The following is a 21,499-nucleotide window of genomic DNA, read 5'->3' on the forward strand; positions in this document are numbered from 1 at the left end:
TCTTGATTTTTTTCATGACTTCAAATATTTGATATCTTTAGCAATAAGATCCTATTTTGAAGTCTATAGGGCAAACAAGAGCATTGATTACAGCCTTTATTGTCTACAGGTCCATGAAATCTCCTTGAACTACACCAAAAGAGGCAATCTATCCCTGGCACTGGGCTTTTTATCTGTAACACCACAGCACCTAGGAAGGTATTGTTACCTGGTTACAGGGTAACTACATTTAAATTATTTTTATACATGAATATGCTTGTATTTTGTAAGCTTCCATAATAGTAAGTTTCCATATGATTTTCCAAACCATTTTAATGTAGTTATCCCTCAGTGTATCCTATTCTCTCCCGATGTTCTTATTCCCTCCCCATTTAAGACTTCCTCTTCCATTGTTACCCTTTAACTTTTTATAACACTACTTTGGGGAAAAAAGTAGATGCTTTGGGTAGAATGGCTCTTTCTACATCATCAAAGGGGAAATTTAAAACTCCAAATGCAGTGATATTTATTTTGACTCGGGTAAATTTAAAGAGTTAGATTAATGAATAATAATAGTCAGCAGCATCCCTTGGTGGTTATCTGTATGCTCTGAACTGCCACAGACCCTTACTGCTACAGTTATATTGGGGAGAATGAAATTTAACACACTTTTAGCCCTCTTACTTTTATTGGGGTTTGTGGAAAATAAATTCAATCTCAAATGATTTAAGGTCTATATTGCACTATTGCTGGGCTAGGAGTCAACCTGGAGAAAGACAGCACTGTTCTGCAGCATCAGCATTCTTCAGGGTCTTGGGGTACTTTGGGCGATCCAAAAACTTGGAATTCCGTCACAGATTCAGACTATGTGACTATAAATGGCAGGACTCAGTATAAAGAAAGCTCTATAAAAATTCAAAAGTTTTGTTTTCAGTTTTCATTTAGGAAGCCATTTTGAAAATACAAGTTGTTCTGAGTTGAACAAAGTAATGACACATTCAGAGAATTTTCATCATAATTTTCAAAAAGTGACATCATAATATTGTCTTTTGTTTTGGAATGAACCTAGTTGAAATCAACTGCAGTGGTGGTAAATCCCTGGGTTGCCTTGATCTCCCAAAGGACACCTAAATCTTCAGAGTAGCTGTAACATTTTACTTCCTAGCCAGAGAGTAAGCCTGTAAAAGCCCCTAATTTAAGTGCAATTCTTGCATTTTTTGTTTTATAAGCTCCTAAATATGAAAAGAAAATCAACCAAAGTGTTTATAGAGGAAGGATTGCTAAATAATGCAGCTAGTTCTTTATCTTCTGAGTTGTAGTAAGGTCCAGGAGAATGCCTTGAAAGGTGATAACCAAGTTGTATATAACTGTGCTGTTATTACATTTCCCCTGAAAAATACACAAGTAACTAAACCAATTTAGCATCTGCTGATCCAAATCTCTTCAATTAAAGACATGAATTTGAACTTAAGAAACTGCAATAAGAAGAGATGCATTGATATGCAGTGAAGAGTGACCACACCAAATGTAACAATGAAAATTATTCGATCTCTATTTTTAAAAATTAGTATTTCTGAGATCCTCAGGGACAGAAATGCCAGCTTCATGCATCTTTAAATATCATATATCTTTCTATTAGTAAATTATGTCAAATTACTAGCATACATTCTACACATAGAGAAAAATCTGCTAAAGAAACACACAAAGATCAATTTAGTATTTTCACCCAGTGGTCTGAGGAAGCTGTAGCACTGAACCATTTTGTTTTTCAGTGGAAAAATTTCAACATCATCCTTGCTGAATCCTTGGCAGATCATAGGAAGCTGGACAACCAGCATAGAAACATAAATATTGAACTTCTTGGGCAATCCTTCATCAGTTCTGCATTTCCTGAAATGTAACTAATATCTGTTACTTCTCTTATAACCTACACTTAATCCTATGGACATGATGGATACTTCTTAATTTTGATTGATCTATAGACTAATAACCTAAAATATAATGTCAAGAAAGCACAGATTTTGTCTATTCATTGCTATCTGAGAGCCAGAACTTAGCTCTAGGCACATAGTAACTACTCTGTGAACACTTTCTGAGTAAATGAATTTGAGAAAAATTACTTTCGAGTTGAGGGAAGCATTAGAAGTGACAACAGCAAAAACACTGTTTTTGAACACCCCTATTTCCTCTTTACAACTCTATTACTAATACCTTTCAAGATATGTTTTACTTAATTCCGCAACACATTAAATAGAAAATATTTAGTTAGTTAGAATACTACATGTCTGTAACTTTCAAACTTAGAAAGCCAGAAAATTATGAGTTTCAGACTATTGTAACCTACGTAGTATACAAAAACAAAATGCAACAAGAAATACAACTTATAAAAAAATCTCTATATTTTTCTAGTCTTAACTTTATGTATGAAATGATTGAAGTTAAAGTAAAGATTAGTGGGGCAGTAATCTCTTGGCTAGCAAGTAACCATTTCCAAACTGAAAACTATTTATCTGACTCAACTCCTGTCTTTTTATTAAACATTGTCTTGTTATATCTAAGAAGATAAAATTCTCCTATGAGAAAGAAGCCTCTTTAGGGCTCCTTTTATGTCCTTGTTCCTTAGACTATAGATGAAGGGGTTCAACATAGGAGTCACAACTGTATACATTGCAGCAGCTGCAACATCCTTCTCTGTGGTCTCTACAGAGGAAGGGAACAGATAGACACTGAAGAGTGTTCCATAGAAAACACAGACCACACAAAGGTGGGAACTACAAGTAGAAAAGGCCTTTGAACTCCCACCAGAAGACTGGATCCTAAGAACGGCAAATACAATGTGGACATAGGAGATGACAATGCTTACAAAGGGGACCATGAGTACTGTACCTCCAAAGCCAGAAAGCACTAACTCATTGACATGAGTGTCTGAGCATGAAAGCTTCATGACAGAAGTAACATCACAGAAAAAATGAGCTATTTCCCCAACAACACAGAAGGACAGTCGAGCCATGAGGAGAGTGTGAGTCAGAGCAACTACGTTGGTGAGAATCCAGCATAGGATAAGCATCAGGACACAGATTCGGGCATTCATAATTGTGGAATAGTGGAGAGGGTGACAGATGGCTACATAGCGGTCATAGGCCATCACAGCCAGGAAGAAGCTGTCTAAATCACCAAACATCATGAATAAGTACATTTGGGTGAGACATCCAGTATAGGAGATGGTATGACACTGAGTCTGAACATTAAACAACATCTTGGTCACTGTAGATGATATTAAACCCATGTCAGCAAAGGACAGGTTGGCCAAAAAGAAGTACATAGGAGTGTGAAGGTGTGGGTCCGAGCCAATGGCCAATATGATGAGTACATTCCCAGTCAAGGTGACAAGATACATACATAGAAAAAGTCCATAGAGTAGCTGCTGTTGTTCTGGAAATCCTGATATTCCTCGTAGGAAAAATTCAGAGACACTGGACTGGTTTTCCATGCGTATAGAGCATCTGTAGTTCAGAAAAGATAGTCAGAATGTGAAGTTGGTTCTGAAGATGCAGGCATTGGCTTCTTCTGATCCATCAACCCCTACATATGTATTTAAACTTATTGTCTTTATTTCCAAGATGACATCATGTTTTTCATATTGGTATCCTTCTGAGGACTCTCATAAACCCTCTTCTCTAAATTAGATGCTATATGCTCTACATGTTCTTCATGACATCCTGTCTCTGGTATTAACACACTTAGGTTTACAGCTCCTGTCAATTTTATTAGTAAAGTGTGGTATATTCATGAATATGCTGAGGTAGGATAATTATAATGTATTTGAAGAAATAATCCAACACACACACACATACACACACACACACATACAGAGAGACTCAAGCATTTGCATACATAGTGCATCATTTTATATTGAAGGGTATCTATTGGAATAACCCTTGTCCACTTGTATTTTATCCCTGTCCTGACATAAAATATCAAATCCAGTGTTGCTATATCAATCAGTTTTACCATAGTCATTACCATCTTCTTAAGGTATCATTTACTAGCCACTTGTTAAGTGTTGGATACTGTTAAGCACTTATGTAGACTCTCTTCATCCTTAAATAACACTAAGACACAGAGATTAGCATTCTTACATATGATACTGCAAAGGATAGGGATATGGGATATTTGAGTGGTTTCTATAAGTATTACCACTCATAAATACAAATAACACTGGATGCCAACCATTAACCAATACAAAAATGTGATTCTTTTTTTATTCCATCTATATTTAATCTACTGTGATTTGTACCTTAACAACTTTTGTGTTACCGGTTCTTCCTATTTTGTCGTCTTGATTGGCAGAATAAAGATGAAGTTCAAGAACTGAGTAAAACCTAAAAGAGCAGCTGGCACAGAGATTTTCAGTCTTTGGCAGTAGACTACATTAAAACTTGTTGAAATATAAAATTTTATCCTCCTATGAGAACTGTTAATTTATACTGTTTAAGGTACAGCTTGCAAAACTGTACTGCCCTTGAAAGTTAAATCTTCGAGTATTCTGATGCTCAACTGTATTTATTTATTTTTATTTAGTTCAATAAGTGTCTGAGTCATGAATAAATAAGTTTGGGCTAAATGTAAGATGATTGATTGAAAAATTTTAATTATGAATTAGAAGACTATATGGAATAAATACATATGGTATGGTATGGTATGGTATGGTACAGTGTGGTATGCTACTGGACTCTCAAATTAGTTTTCTATTAAGTCACAATTGCTTCCACATTTGCTTAGTAAGACTGCAGACCTAAAAAGAAAACTTACATTCAAATCAATATATTTATTTTTGAACCCAATATTTCCTGTGTTAGCAAGAGGGAGAGCTCAAAACACAATTTCTCTTCTGTATTCTGTAATAACTGAATCTGATGACATTTCAGAACTATACGACATTCCTGAGAGATCAGAAAGAGTTAAAAACTGTTTCCTTCTCTACAAGATCTCATGATGAATAATATCATGCCACATAAAGGCTAAAATCTTATATTTAACACATAATCATGCATCAAAATGAGAAAGACTCTCTTAAGACCCAATGGATTGTAACCTCATTAAGATAATGGAATGTAAGCTAATAAATACCTTTTGTTCAGTCGGAAGGTCCATTAACTTCCATTGAGTGTTTTAAAATAAATATTGTCATTTTAGAAATGAACAATGAGTCTTATATTAGCTGTGCCAGTATGCAATGCATTCATGAGCCTATTGATATACAGAAGTGCTTTAGTCAATGGTATGAAATAGTGTACAAAGCACTCACCCCTCAAATTCTCCAGGAACACATAAATCCCAACTTTTACTTTCTCTTTTTGTTATTCTATTCAAGCACTTGGTACTAGCATCCTTTGTTTCATCCTTTCTCTGGAAATGTTTATGTTATTTTACTATTTGTGACTTGAGAAAACTGTACAGATTTTTGAAACACCAATGAGATGCTTCCAGAGACTTGGGGAAGACTCTCTCTGATATCCAAGGTTAAGTAATTTTACTTACCACCAAAGTTTCTTCTTTTACTGTGTTAATCAAAATAGATAAGGGTTGGCTCAAGGATGATAGACAGAGTAGCACTAATGTGAGCTATTTAATTCCAGTTCCTTTGCTTACTTCTACACCAGTCAAAGAAAAGAAAGAAATGCAAATGCTCCCTTATCCCCAAGGAGAAATCTCAGATTTTTCCTGAGAAACTTTTTGAGATATTAATTGGAATTAGGGGTCAGAATCATGATTAATTAAAAACAAATAGCAAGTGACCAGAAATTGCATAGCTAAACTTAGATTAAAATATAATTTAATTCTGCTTTTAAATGATATGACAGGGGCAAGGTATATTAAGTTTCCAGATAAGTAGTTAAGGGGATAGTAAAGGAGTGGAAAGACAAGTAAAGGTCACATCTGAATGGAAGTCTTAAGCAGTCACAGCTACATTCACTGGCTGGAAGTGAGAGAAAAAGAAGTGAGGGTATAAGCTGAGCTCTGGAGATGACTGTGGACACACGGTTCTCAGATCACATCTGAACAAGATATTAAGGAATATTAAAGAAATGTACATTTGTAACTTCAAACCTAAACATATAGAGAAAGAGGGATGTTAGTTCATCAGAAAGATTCCTAGAAAGGACTGAGCAGACTCAACATTGGACATCTACATGTACAAGGAAGGAGTCAAGGGACAGATTTCCCATGAGCTTTGTTCATATAAGCACTCATAATTATCTTATGTCTCTGTTCTGTAGCTGACCAAGTTAGAATAGCACTGGTGTCACTAAACGTGGTGATATATTTCTTCTCCTTTAAAGAAACTTTATTTGCATTGAATTATAAAGTCAGCTACTGTAAAAATATGCTTTATAGGAAAGTAAATCTATCTGTACAACAAGGTCCCTCTTCCTAAACTCTTCCTAAAACAATTCCAAATCTACCAGTGTCCACTTCTGCACACAGTTTAATAGGGCATGCATTTCTTGACGAATTTTCATGCTTATCATTAAAGATTCTGTATTAAGCTCATGCATCTGACTCCAATCATAATTACTTAAAAGTAGCTCTTTTCAAAGGCACAAGGGCCATGAAATCAAGAGAAAAACATGATAGTAAATAATAATAACAAAAACTTGGAATTTGGAATCCAGATAAAAGAGTGAGTCTGAATGTAGCTCTCAATTTGACTGACTTTTGGAGAGTTCTCCAAATTTAGGATTCTGAACTCCTTTCTGTTTATATTTACTTTACAAATATCATAACTGTAAATTATGTCCCCACTCCACCAAAAAAAAAGCAGTGAAAGCATGGTTGTTAAATTTACATTTTATGATTTGAGGCTTAAAAATCATCAAACCTCCACCATGCCTTTTAGAATACTTTCTCCCAAGTTATTTGCTTTCAGAGCTCTGACATCCAACTCTTAACTGCTTTAGGGATTCAGTAACACCAACAACTGATGTTCAGATGTAACAGATATAGAATGCATAGATTAGTGAAAATATCGATGCAAATAGCTATTTGTATAGATAGATTTTTTTCTCCCACTCTCTCACAACTGAGTTTCAGTTTTAACACTTAAACCTAAATATTTAAATGTAGTCCTTAAAAGTTTAAGGACATTTTGCCACAGCTGCAAGAACAAGATGTAGGCCAGAAACCTGCAGAACTTTCCCTTCCTTTTTGTTCTTTCATAAAGACACCCTTTGTTCAAACATAAGCCATACCTGACAAAAGACCAGGTATTCTGCCTGGTCAAATACTTCCTTCTCTCTTTAAGTGCCCACTCTCCTTGATGCTATCCACAAATATGTCTCCCTTCCTTCTACTTGATCCTAGCCCACAATGTGGGTGGAGACCTCCTGCTCAACAAGAGACCATGTTTGCCACCAGAAGTCTAGCCCCCATGTCTGGTGCAGATTTCCTACTCAACCACAGACCTCTTAGATTAGAATACCAGCAAGAAAAAGAAGCCAAAAAAGCAAAACAACCATTCAACAGGGACAAACATAGAAATTAGCACCTAGACCTTTAATCATCCTAAACACAGATGCTGAAATGCCAGTATAAGAAAAAAATCAACCACATCCAGGGAAATATGTCCCCACCAGAGCACATTTATTCTACTACAGCAAGACCAGAATATTTTACCAGAGCTAAGGCACAATAAAAAGACATTAAAACCCAATTTATAAAGATAATATAGGTGCTTGAGGGAGCAAATAAATCACTTAAAGAAATTGAGAAAAAGATAGACAGAAAAAAATGGAGGATATCAATAAATCCTCTAAAGAATGTCCAGATAAAAACCAATCAGTTGAAAGAAATGAATAAAATTGACCAAAACCTAAAAATAAAAATAAAAACAATGAAGAAAACACAAAATGAGGGAATTCTTGAAATGAAAAATCTATGTAATCGAAGCGCAACTACAGCTGCGACCATCACCAACAGAATACAAGAGATGACAGAGACAATCTTGGCTGAAGATATGATAAAAGAAATAGATACATCAGTAGAAGTCACTGTTAAATTTTAAAAGTTCCTGCTCAAAATATCCAGAAAATCTGGAACACTATGAAAAGACCAAACCTAAGAATAATGGGAATAGAAGAAGGAGAAGATTTCCAGCTCAAAGGCATAGAAAAGACTTTCTTCACAATCATAGAAAAATTTTCCAACCTAAAGAAAGAGATGCCTATAAAGGTATAAGAACATGTCCCCACCAGAGCACATGCAGAACACCAGAAAAGAAAGTTGCTAACTACATACAGTGCTAAACATACGAACAAAAAAAAAAAGAATATTAAAAGCTTCACTGGCAAAAGGTCAAGTAGCATATAAAGGGAGACCTATTAGAATTGCACCTGACTGCTCAACAGAAGCACTTAAAATCAGAAGGAACTGGCCATCTTGTCCTGCAGACTTTAAGAGACCACATAAACCACCCCACATTACTATACCCATAAAACTTTTAATCATCATAGATGGAGAAAACAAGATATGCCATAATAAAGTCAAATTTAAACAATATTTATCTATAAGTATAGCCCTACAGAATATGCAATAAGAAAACTCCCACACAAGCAGGTTAATTATACCCAAGAAAACACAGGATATAATCTCACATGAGCAAAACCAATAAAAGTGAAGCATACACACACACACACACACACACACACACACACACACACACACACACACACACAAAACCACCACCAACAAGTACAACAACAAAATAACAGGAATTAACAATTAGCAGGTATTGATATCCCTCAATGCCAATGGACTCTATTTCTCTAATAAATATACAGGATAACAGAATGGATGCAAAAAGAGGATTTATCCTTCTGCTGCATGCCAGAAACACACCTTAACATCAAAGATAGACATTACCTCAGAGTAAAGGGTTGGAATAGATTTGTCAGCAAATGGACCTAAGAAGCAAGCTGGTATAGCCATTTTAATATATAAAAAAATAGACTTCAAACTAAAATTAATGAAAGGACATGGGGAAATCCCCTTGGCATTGTACAAAGAGACACCATGTTGGTGATGGTGCTCTCGTAATAGTCAGATGCAGAGCAAATGACAGTCCTTTGTTCATCCTATCTTGATTCCTGGCTTTTTTAACAAAGATGTTTTATGCTTAGAATACACAAAAGTCAAATCAAGGAAGCTGAGGTGGAAGGCAACCCTGTAGGAGGACCAGCAGTCTCAATTAACCTGGATCCTGAAATCTCTCAGACACTGGATCACCAACCAGGCAGCAAACACCAGCTGAGATGAGGCCTCCAACACATATACCACAGAGGACTCTTGGTCTGGGTTCAGTCAGAGAAGACTGACTCAAGAGCCTGGAGGCCCCAGGAAGCTTAGAGATCTGGTGGGGTGGATGGGGTGGAGACACCCTTATGAAGACTGACAGGGAAGGAGGTACAGTGGATGTGGAACAGTCAGGCAGTGAACTGGGAGAGTAATAAAATATGGATTGTAAAACTAAATAAATTTCAAAATGTTTTTAAAAAGAAAAGGTCTCCCATAATCACAGATCAATAGGGTTAACATAGCAAAAATGTCCATCTTATCAAAAGCAATTACAGATTCAATGCAATTCCCAGAAAAATTGCAACATCACTATTTTATAGACCTTTAAAGAATAATTCTCATATGGAAAAACAAAAGACCCAGGATAGCTAAAATATCCCTGTGCAATAAAAGAAGTTCTGAAGGTATCACCACCCTTGATTTCAAGCTGTATTATAAAACAATGCTAATTAAAAACCTACATTATATTTTTACAAAAACAGACAAGTTGATCAATGGACTCAAACTGAAGACCCAGAAGTAAATACAGGCACCTATGGACACTTGATTTTTTCTACAAAGAAACAGAAGTTATGCAATGGGAAAAATGAAAGCATCTTGAACAAATGGTACTAGTCTAACTGGATGTCAGCATGTAGAAGAATGAAAATAGGTCCAAATCTATCACCCCACACAAAACTCAAGTCCAAGGGATCAAACATCTCAGCATAAAATCAGATGTTAGAAGAGAAAGAGAAAGTAGGGGAAAGATTTGAATGCATTTTCTGGCACAGGAGACAACTTCTTGAACAGAATATCAATTTAGAGTAGTAAAATCAACTATTAAAAAGGCTACTCTAAGGCAAAGGACACCATCAATAGAACAAAGGGGCAGCATACAAGATGGGGAAATATATTTACCATCCCCAAATCTGACAAAAGGTTCATCTTCAACATATATAAACAATTCAAGAAAATTAGACATCAACGAACTATATAATACAATTTAAAATGAGTAGAAATCTAAACATAATTCTCAAATGAGGATTCCTGAATTCCTGGGAAGCAATTAAAGGATGTTCAACATCCTTAGCCATCAGGGAAATGTAGATCAAACTATTCTGAAATGTCATCTTACACACATCAGAATGGCTAAGATCAATAACGCAGTGACAACTCATGCTGATGAGAATGTAGAGCAAGAGAAATACTCCTTCATCACTGTTGGGAGTGAAAACTTGTCCAGCCACTATGGAAATCAATATCCCAGTCTGTTAGAAAATTGAGAATCAGTCTAGCTCAATACCTAGCTACAGCAGTCTTGAACATATACCCAAAAGACATGTCATCATACCACAAGGACATTTGCTCAATTATATTCACAGTGGCTTATTTATAATATCTAGAAACTGGAAACAATTTAGATGTCTCTCAACCTAAGAATGAATAAGTATTACTCAGTTGTTATAAAAAATGGCATTGTGATATTTTGCAGACAAATATGTGCAACTTGAAAAAATCATCCTGAGCAAGGTAATTCAGATCCTGAAAGAGAAATGATATTTACCTAACTGTTAAGTAAAGGATAATCATGCTACAGAGAAGCTAAGTAACAAGGAGGGCTCAAGATTTGATACATGGATCTCCCTGTGAAGAGAAAATAGAATGAATTTTGCAGGTAGACTTTGGTAGTTAGAAATGAGAACAGGAGGGATTATGTGGGTTAGGGAGGGATGTAGGGAGAGAGTATGGAGGGAGATAGCTGGAATTAATGGGTTTTATGGGGCAGTTTGGAAAACTAGTATAGTGGAAACTTCCTGCAACCTATAAGGGTTACCCTTGAGAGGACTCCAAGTAATCGTGGAAACAGAGCCTAAACCAGTCATCTTCGGTAATGAGTCAAGGCTTCTAATGGAGAGACTAGGGCACCAACTCAACCATAAAACATTTTACCTTTTGTCTGTTCTGCCTCCAAGATGTTCTTGGGCAGTGGTAGCTCAGAGCTTCTGGAAATAGCCAGCTAATAACTGGCCTAACTTAAGGAGGCCCTCAATAGAAAGAGTGAACCCATGCCAGACACTGCCTTAATGCCCAGGAACTGGAAGCTGGATAGCCCAGGGACCTAGGGCAGAATGAAATATGACTGAACAAAGGGGAAAAAATGAATGGAACGATTTCTAATGAAATTCTGCTATATTCACAGACTGGTGCCTACCCCGATTGCCATCAGAGAGACTTCCTCCAGCAGCTGAAAAAATGCAGATACCAACAGCAAAACATTAGTTAGTGCCTAAGGATCTTCAGAGAAAAGTAGGAGAAAGGATTGTTGAAAGCAGAGGAGTTGAGGAAACCAAGAAAACACACTCACAGAATAAACTAAGCAGGGCCCATATGTGCTCACAGAAACTGATTATTAAGTCCTCTGCATATACGCTGTGGTTGTTAGGAGTCTGTGGGACTCCTAACAGTGGGAGTGGTAGTGACCCTGATTCATTTGCCTGCAATTTCCTCCTACAGGGTTGCCTTGTCCAGCCTCAATATGAGTTTGCATCTAATCTTCTTTGCATCTTGTTATGCTGGGTTTGTTTGATATCCCTGGGAGGCCTGATCTTTTTCCGAATGGAAGTGGAGGAGCAGTGGATCAAGAAGAGACAGGAGGTGGCAGAGACTATGAGTGGAAGGAAGAGAGGCTGTGGTTAGGAAGTGTTAGGGGGTGGAAAGATGGATTAATAGTTAAGAGCACTGGATGCTGTTTCAGAGGACCTGGGTTCAGTTTTCAATACCCACAACAGTCATATGGCAGCTTAGAGCCAACTGCAAATCCAGTTACAGGGTATATGGTGGCTTCATCCATACTTTGCAGCTACCAGGCATGCATGCTGATACAGACCTACATAAAAGCAAAACACCTATATATATATATATATATATATATATATATATATATATATGTACAATAATAATCAAAAATAAAATAATAAAATTTAGAGAAATAGCTAAGTAGAATTATACCATCCAGTGAATGGGACAGAATTTTTTTTTAACATAAAGATAATTGAGGAGAAAATACCTTTTAAAGACGTCTATATATAAAATGGGGATTATTAGTACTATTATCCGATCTTAAAGATACATGTATTTCATGTCAAAAAAGGACAAATAGTAACATGAGAATTAAGAGAAATAATTATATATCTAAAAGTCAAGAGACACAAGCCATGGGTATATCTCAAGGACAGAGTACTTGCCTAGTACATACAAAATCCTAGGTTTATTTTCTAGCATTGCAAAAGAAATTGATGTGAAATGTTTATTGTTACTAGTAAGAGGATATACATACAAATTTATATATTTTGATTCTTTTGCACTTATAAAGTTGTTAATGATTCCAATATAATCCTAGTTGCCTAGTGTTATGATGTACAATGGTTAAGAGGATTGTCTCTTGATATGAACAGACACTAGGAAGAATTCTCCTCAGACTGCTATCCTCATTGGACACTTATTTTCCCACCTGCAATTATAATACTGTAGCTTATTTTCTTACTGGTGATCATATACTGAACTGTTCAGAAAGAGTTGACTTTTTAACAGAAATATGGAAGACAGGTTCAGATTTTCTAGCAGTTGCTGTGTATAAATTGATATGGCTAATATGCATTATGTAGGCTACCTCATCTAAAACTTTTAGATGTCTTGAAGGAATGTCTCATTTTCAAATATTTCTGTTTAGGAAAATCAAAGATGGTCATGGTATCACTTAGACTCTGAATTTCTTTTTCCATCTCATTTTAGTGAGAGCAAAAGAAAGTGAGTTGTCCAACACATAGATAAGAGTCCCAGAAGGCTAGCTTGTCATGCTAAAGAACATTCTAGCAAGTGATTCACAATAGCACCTTCGAGACCTGCACCTGGTAGCTTAGCCCTTGAGGAAAGGAATGTCTTCAGGTCCCCTAGGACCCAGACTGAGCTGGCTGAAGAACAAGGTCTACAGTGACACTGGGGTTGGCTTTAACAAGTGATTTGGGAGATGATCTGATAGGAGCCTTTATAGTTCTAAGAAACCCCTGTCCTTTTTTGATCCAAGGAAGCAGTAATTGAGTCTTGTGCCCTAAGTGTTCTCAAAGAGCAATAGACTTAATGAACATCAGCTTTACTGACCAAGACAGAAAAGATCTCTATCAGGTCTTCACTTATATTTTTCTAGATAGAGGAGAAAACTTGCAAATTTGAAGATGCTTAAGTTTTTTGCACACTGTGATAGGTGAGTACCTGGCTAGGATAATATTTAACTTCATTCATGCTTGACTGCACAAACACCACACACACACACACACACACACACACACACACACACACACACACACACACATGATGAGAGAGAGAGAGAGAGAGAGAGAGAGAGAGAGAGAGAGAGAGAGAGAATATCTGTTTTGAAAACACCTTAACAGTGGCTGCAATGGTGGTATATAACTGCCCTTAGTCCACAGGTCTAATGCTCCCAGTTACGGAAAATTTCAGGACTGCTTTGAATGGATGAGGCTAAGTCCTAGGATTAGGAAGCAGTTCATTTTTTTTTTTCATCAAAGTAATTTGCAGTGTCCATACAGAAAGCTTAACATACACAGATGTATATGCATATATTTAGGTATGTGAGCATGCATTGGGAGAAAAGAGAGATGATGATGATGATAATGATGATGATGATGATGATGATGATGAAGATGAAGATTTACATTTCCTGTCGAAAGCGCCAACCTAAAGTATTTTTCAAATATTCCCGACAAGGACATACTGAATTCCTACCTCCTTCAAGTAACCTGTGCTGAATTATCTGATCAAATTAATCTCTTTGGTGTAGACCCTATTACAGCACAGAAAGGAACATTTGCATTTGCTTATTATTTTAGCTCTTCTATGAAAAATTTTCATGAGTGTTCTATTCAGACATGTGATGGGCAAGGGTCACATATTTTTCCCTTTGCATACTATGTAGGTCTGACAATATAAATTCATATATGTGAGCTGATCTAATGATTAAGTCACATAGAGAATTTTACAACAAGAGCTACACAGCATGGGAAAACCAAGTAGACTGAACCAATCTGTTGCTTCAGACTTCCTTCTTCTGGGACTCTCTGAGCAGCCAGGGGAGCAGTCTCTTCTATTTGGCATCTTCCTGGGCATGTACCTGGTCACTATGGTGGGGAACCTGCTCATCATCCTTGTCATCAGCTCTGATGCACACCTACACACTCCTATGTACTTCTTCTTGGCGAATCTCTCCTTAACTGATGCCTGCTTCACTTCTGCTTCAGTCCCCAAAATGCTTGCCAATATCTATACCCAGAGACAGACCATCTCCTATTCTGGTTGCCTTACCCAGCTCTATTTCCTCCTGATGTTTGGCGGCCTCGACAATTGCCTTCTGGCTGTGATGGCATATGACCGATATGTAGCCATCTGCCAGCCACTCCATTACAGCACAGCTATGAGTCCCCAATTCTGTGCATTAATGCTGTGTATGTGCTGGGTGCTGACCAACTGTCCTGCCCTCATGCACACACTGCTGCTGACCCATGTGGCTTTCTGTGCCCACACAGCCATCCCCCATTTCTACTGTGATCCCAGTGCTCTGCTGAAACTTGCCTGTTCTGACACCCACATTAATGAGCTGATGATAATTTCCATGGGGTTGGTGTTTCTCGCTGTTCCTCTTATGTTGATTGTCATCTCCTATGTCTGCATTTCCTGGGCTGTGCTGGACATCCCTTCTCCTGGAGGGCGATGGAAAGCCTTTTCTACCTGTGGCTCCCACCTTACAGTTGTTCTGCTCTTCTACGGATCTCTGATGGGTGTGTATTTACTTCCCCCATCAACTCACTCTACTGAGAGGGAAAGCAGGGCTGCCGTTCTCTCATGATTGTGATTCCCATGCTGAACCCATTCATCTACAGCTTGAGGAATAGAGACATGAAAGAAGCTTTGGGCAAACTCTTTGGTGCTAGAAAAGCAGTTTTCTTACTATAAATCTTATGCTTAAGCTTAATTCTCTGATCAAAACTTGCCTTCTATCACTTCAGTGAATCTGTGTTAAAACAGAACAAAATGGGCATTTACGTCCTCCAGGCTGTGATGTAAAATGAATTTTTTTCTTTTTCATTGGATATTTTATGTATTTACATTTTCCATTTTCCCCTCTCCCACACCCCCTCCCCCTCTTGCTATGAGGATGCTCCCCTCCCACACACTCACTCCCAACTCACTGCCCTGACATTTCCTTACACTGAGGAACTGAGCCTTCACAGGGCCAAGGACTTCTACTGATGCCAGACAATGCCATCCTCTGCTACATATATGGTTGGAGCCATGGGTCGCACATGTGAACTCTAGTTGGTGGTTTACTCCCTGGGAGCTCTGGGGAGTCTGGCTGCTTGATATTGTTGTTCTTCCATATGAGGTTGCAAAGCCCTTCAGCCCCTTCAGTCCTTTCTCTAACTCCTCCATTGGTGTCCCTGTGTTCATTCTGATAGTTAGCTACAAGCATCTGCAGCTGTATCAGTAAGGCTCTGTCAGAGCCTCTCAAAAGACATCCATATCAGGCTCCTGTCAACAAGCACTTATTGACATCAGCAATAGTGACTGGGCTTGGTGACTGCATATAGGATGGATCTCCAAGTAGGGCAGTCTATGGATGGCTTTTCCTTCAGTCTCTGCTCTAAACTTTGTCCGTGCATTTCCTTTAGACAGGAGCAATTCTGGGTTAAAATTTTGAGAAGTATGGATGACCCCATCCACCAACCAGGGGCCTTGCCTAACTTCTGGATAAGGACTCTACAGGTTCTCCCCCTTTGTTGGACATTTCAGCTAATCTCATCCCTGCTGGGTCCTGAGAGTCTCTTGCTTTCTTGGCGTCTGGGACTTGCTGGTGTCTACATCCAGTTCCCCATCACACGTTACTACATGTCTCTGTTCAAATTCCTGACCCTCTGAATATCATCTCCATCTCATCTAATACCTGATTCTTCCCATTTTCCCCGCCCCCTCCTCTCTTCCTCACAAGTCCCTCCTACCCTTTACCTCCAATTTGTAGATAGTCCTTCTAAGAAGGACTAAAACATCCACATTTTGTTCTTCCTTCTTCTTGAACTCTATATGATCTGTGAATTGTATCTTGGGTATTCCGAGCTTTGGGACTACTATATAGTTATCAGTGAGTTTATACCATGTGTGTTCTTTTGTGACTGGGTTACCTCATTCAGGATGATATTTTCTAGTTTCATCTATTTGCCTAAGAATTTCATAAAGTCATTGCTTTTAATAGCTGAGTAATACTCCATTGTGTAAATGTATCATATTTTCTGTATCCATTCCTCTGTTAAAGGGCATCTGGGTTTTTTCCAACGTCTGGCTATTATTAATAATGCTGCTATAAACATAGTGGAGCATGTGTTCTTGTTATATGTTGGAACATCATTTGGGTATAAGCCCAGGAGTGTTATAGCTGGGTCTTCAGGTGGTACTATTTCCAGCTTTCTGAGGAACCTCCAGACTGATTTCCAGAGTGGATGTACCAGCTTACAATACCACCAACAATGGAGGAGTGTTCCTCTTTCTCCACATCCTTGCCAGCATCTGCTGTCACCGTAGTTTTTGATCTTAGTCATTCTGACTGGTGTGAGATGGAATTTCATGGTTGTTTTGATTTGCATTTCCCTGATGACTAAAGATGTTGAACATCTCTTTAGGTGTTTCTAGGTAATTTGATATTCCTCAGTTGATAATTCTTTGTTTAGCTCTGTACCCCACTTTATAGGGTTATTTGGTTATCCAGAGTCTAAGTTCTTGAGCTCTTTGTATATTTTGGATAATAGTCCTTTATTGAATGTAGGATTGGTAAAGATCTTTTCTCAATCTGTTGGGTGCCATTTTGTCCTATTGACAGTGTCCTTTGCCTTACAGAAAGATGAGATCTTTTACCTCCATTCTTCTTCACCTCAGTCTGACTACCATTGCTGGCAATAGGATATCATCCCTGGTCCTCAGCATATCAACCAAGATTAACTGAATTGCTTGTTGTCAATCTTGGAGCCATTGAGGCAACCATGCAATGAGAAAAAGGGGCAAGAATATCAACATTTGCTGGCCATCTACACTGTCACTCATTCTTCAAAACATTAGATCTTTTGTGAAAGAGGTGTGAAAGTATATCCTTGAATATAATATGTTTATCAAAATGTAAGTAGATTTGAGTCCAATGCTTGTGACTTCTATTTTGTTACATTGTGCTGACAATAACAAGAAACATTTCAAAAAGTCACACATACTACCCTGCTAAGATTTAAGAGAAACATTTCAAAGTAATACATATGTTATGGTATGTCCTTTCTGTACAATTATTCATCTTTCATAATTTTAATGGATGTTCTCAAACAAAATAACATTTCCTAAGTGCCTACAATGTGCAAATTTTGTATTTAGAAATGCATGATTCATGTATGGGGTTTTATATTAAACTTTTCTTAATATGAGAAGAAAATCAAGTGTGTTCGAAGTTTTGAGAACTATAATGATACCAAAATCAGTCTGCTGGAAATTAAGATCATAAAAGTCACAAAGCCTAACCACACCTCTCTTTTTTTTATCAGTTGTGGAACTTTCATAAAGAGCTCTTGTATATTTTGTTACATGTGCACATGTATCATTTTGGGTTGGTATAAATTCAATGTGTTTTTAATTTTGAATAACATTTGTTCACTCCTGGTATATAAGAAAGAATAATGAACTGGGAAGGGTAGTACCTACTTGTAATCCTAGCACTCAGGAATCTGAGGAAGGAGAATTAGCATGAGCTACATTGTGAGTCCAAAGCTAGTCTGAGATACACAAGGCAATCTTAAAAAAAATAGTAAAAAGGGCTTCTAGCTGCCATCTTGTGTCCCTACACGTGTGTGCCTTATTTCAGCTAGTCTGCCCAAGACCCTCTGAGCTTGAACCCTACTCCCCTGCACAGCCCTACTTCTACTCTGAAAAGATGTAAGAAACCATCATGAGCCAGGAAAAACTACAGGCACAAGTGTGAATTGTTGGGAAAGGAACCTCTCATAGAAAGATGAATGTACTTCGTGGAACACCTATAGCAGAGGATAAAAACTGCAGCTCTCCTTATAGAGGTTAGGGGTAAACAACTTGAAGAGGTGAAGATGTTTGCAAACCAATGAAAAGTGAACCATTTTAATAACCCTCAAGTACAGAAGTTTCTGGCAACAAACACCTTCACCATTACAAGCCATGCTAAGACAAAGTAGCTGACAGAAATGCTTTCCAGTATCCTAAGCCAGCTTGGTACAGTCTGTCTAGTTTAAGGAGATTCGATGATGCTCTGCCCAAACAATCTGTGGATGGGAAAGCACACTTGCTCCTGAAGGTGAGGATGATGAAGTTCCAGATCTGGTGGAGAATTTTGATGAAGCTTCTAAGAATGAGGCAGACTTCATGGAGGTAACTTCTGAAAAAGGTGACACTTGCAGAAGTTACAGGATCTGCTGTTTTACATCATGACTGCTTTTTAAATATCTTTTGCTTATGGATCTGATAAAATCTAGATCTCTGATATTTTCAGTTCCCCTGGATACTATCGCTCTTACCTAATTCATTCTTGGCAACAAATTAAGCTGATGACACCTGGGAATAAAGTTTGGGAAAGGTTAATAAAATTATTTGCCTAGTTAAAAGAATTAGTAAAAGGAAAACTGAACTTCAGTATATTGCCTTTTATATATCGTGGAGTAATTTCTTACTAGTTCTATGAGGGTTTCTTTAGCAGTTTCTTAAGTTTTCTGCACTATTACGTACCTGTACTATTACGTTTGTGTTTTTCTTCCCAATCGGTACGTGTTTTATTTCTTTCTCTTGTCATATTCCATTAGCTAAAAATTCCCAAATGGCATTGAATAATAGTGTTTAAAAACCCTTTATGCCTGTTTCTAGTATTAATGGTATTGCAGTTAGTCTCTGGTCACTAAATATGACCCTTTCTTAAGTTTGTCAGAACAATTGTTTATCCAATGAAGACATTTACTTACTCTGTTCCGTTTGTTGAGTTTTTATTGATAACATATGAATAAGAGTTGAATTTTATCTAATGCTTTTATTAATGCTAACACCGTGTGACTTTTTCTTCTTTCCCTTGTTGATGTGACAGTTTACAATCATTGTTCTTCTAATTGAAAGTACCTTTACATTGCTGAAATTAAATACTACTTCGTCATGATGCATCAATCTGCTTCAGTCTTGTACTTAAATTTTTCATTATTTTATGGAAGATTTTGCACAAAATTTAATGAGAGATATTGGTTTGGAGTTTTCCTTTCTTATACCATCTTTTTCAAGTAATTTGTATTGTGGTGATGGTAACTATATACTCCCTCAGCGCCTATATATTAGAAGAGATTATAAGCAACTGGTATGTATCAGTAAAATTGTTGAGGCCTGGTGCGTCCTGTTTCAGAAAGTCATTAATTTTAATTTATTTAATTAATAGATATATTAAATGATATATATTGAATATATCTATATTGAATATATAGATATATATTGAATGATTTTTTTAGTTTCTTCTTGTGTGGGTTTAAGCAGACTGTAACTTACAATGATCTGTGGGCATGCAGCTTTTATAATATTCCTTTCTTATATGTTTCATTATTCATGGTTCTGTACTGAATGACCCTTAACCACTTCTAATTTCAGTTTTTCTCTCCCCTTCCTTTAGGACCTCTCCATCTTGCTCTTCTTCTTCATCTGTCCTCTCTATGTTTATCTCTCCTACTAGAGACATTGTTTTATTGATTTTTTTGCATTGAGTTGTGGTGGTTCATGCTTAAAATCCCAGCCTGTGGAAGCGACAGAATCATGAGATTAAAGGCAGTCTCTCTTGCATAACAAAATATTGCCTCCAAAAAAATGTGGATTTTACTGAACTTTGCAATGCATCAGCTCTTGGTGTAATTGACCCTCTTGTGATGGCTTGTTCCAGTTTTTTGCTACTTCTTTTCCACTAGATTTGGTTTTCTATTCTCTCCAGTCTTCTTAGGTTTGATTACTGTATTTACATTTTTCTTTTTCTTTTTCTTTTTTTTTTTTTCGGAGCTGGGGACCGAACCCAGGGCCTTGTGCTTGCTAGGCAAGCACTCTACCACTGAGCTAAATCCCCAACCCCTACATTTTTCAATGTATACTTAAAATCAAAAGGTGCTTCTTGCTAGCTCATCTGGATGGATTAGAGGTTTTTACTTAATTAAACAAAGTCTCATTTTTAAAAATTTATTTTATTTTTACTTTTTGGTATTTTATTTATTTACATTTCAAATGATATCCCCTTTCCTGTTTTCCACTCCATAACCCCATATCCCATCCCCTTCTTCTATGAGGGTGCTCCCCCACCCACCCACCCACTGCCACCTCATTAGCCTGGCATCCACCACACTGGGGCATTGAGCTTTACAGGCTCAAAGGTCTCTCCTCCCATCAATGCCAGACAAGGCCATCCTCTGCTACATATGCTTGGGTCCCTCCATGTGTACTCCTTAGTTGGTGATCTAGTCCCTGGGAGTTCTGGAGGTTCTGGTTGATTGATATTATTGTTCTTCTTATGGGGTTGCAAACCCCTTTATATCTTTCAGACCTTTCCCTAACTTCTCCATTATGATCCCCATGCTCAGTTCAATGGTTAGTTGCAAGAATCTGTATCTGTATTTGTCAGACTCTGGCAGAGCCTCTCAGGAAACAGCTATATCAGGCTCCTGTCAGCAAGCAATTCTTGGCATCAGCAATAGTGACTGGGTTTGGTGTCTGTATATGGGATAAGTCTCCCCATGGGGCAGTCTCTGGATGACTTTCCTTCAGTTTCTGCTCCATACTTTTCCCTGTATTTACTTTAGACAGGAACAATTCTGGGTTTAAAATTTGAAGATGAGTGGGTGGCCATATCCCTCAACTGGGAGCCTCGCCTAGTTTCTGGATATGGTCTCTACAGGTTCTTCCCCCTCATGGTTGGGTATTTCACCCACTGGGTCCTAGGAGCCTCTTGCTTTCCTGGTATCTGGAATTTTCTGGTGACTATCTCCGTTCCCCACCACTCATTGCTACATACCTCTGTTCAACTTCCTAACCTCTGTCTATCATCCCA

At 37.5% G+C, this 21,499-nt stretch overlaps 2 protein-coding genes and 1 pseudogene across 2 annotated transcripts; 2 read left to right on the forward strand and 1 right to left on the reverse strand.

Annotated features, from left to right (window-relative positions):
• Positions 1-2,533: 2,533 nt before the first annotated feature.
• Or1n1b (olfactory receptor family 1 subfamily N member 1B) lies at positions 2,534-3,469 on the reverse strand. Its single transcript, NM_001000387.1, is given in 1 exon segment — positions 2,534-3,469. A coding segment is annotated over 1 exon segment (936 nt).
• A 10,920-nt stretch (positions 3,470-14,389) lies between these two features.
• Positions 14,390-15,342, forward strand: Or1n2 (olfactory receptor family 1 subfamily N member 2). Its single transcript, NM_001000388.1, is given in 2 exon segments — positions 14,390-15,228; positions 15,231-15,342. Coding segments are annotated over 2 exon segments (951 nt in total).
• Positions 15,343-18,346: 3,004 nt separating this feature from the next.
• Positions 18,347-18,873, forward strand: LOC147995433 (transcription factor BTF3 pseudogene; annotated as a pseudogene).
• The last annotated feature ends 2,626 nt before the right edge of the window (positions 18,874-21,499 follow it).

This window comes from Rattus norvegicus, chromosome 3, assembly GCF_021556685.1.
Source record: "Rattus norvegicus strain SHRSP/BbbUtx chromosome 3, alternate assembly SHRSP_T2T, whole genome shotgun sequence".
Classification (NCBI taxonomy): Eukaryota; Metazoa; Chordata; class Mammalia; order Rodentia; family Muridae; genus Rattus; species Rattus norvegicus.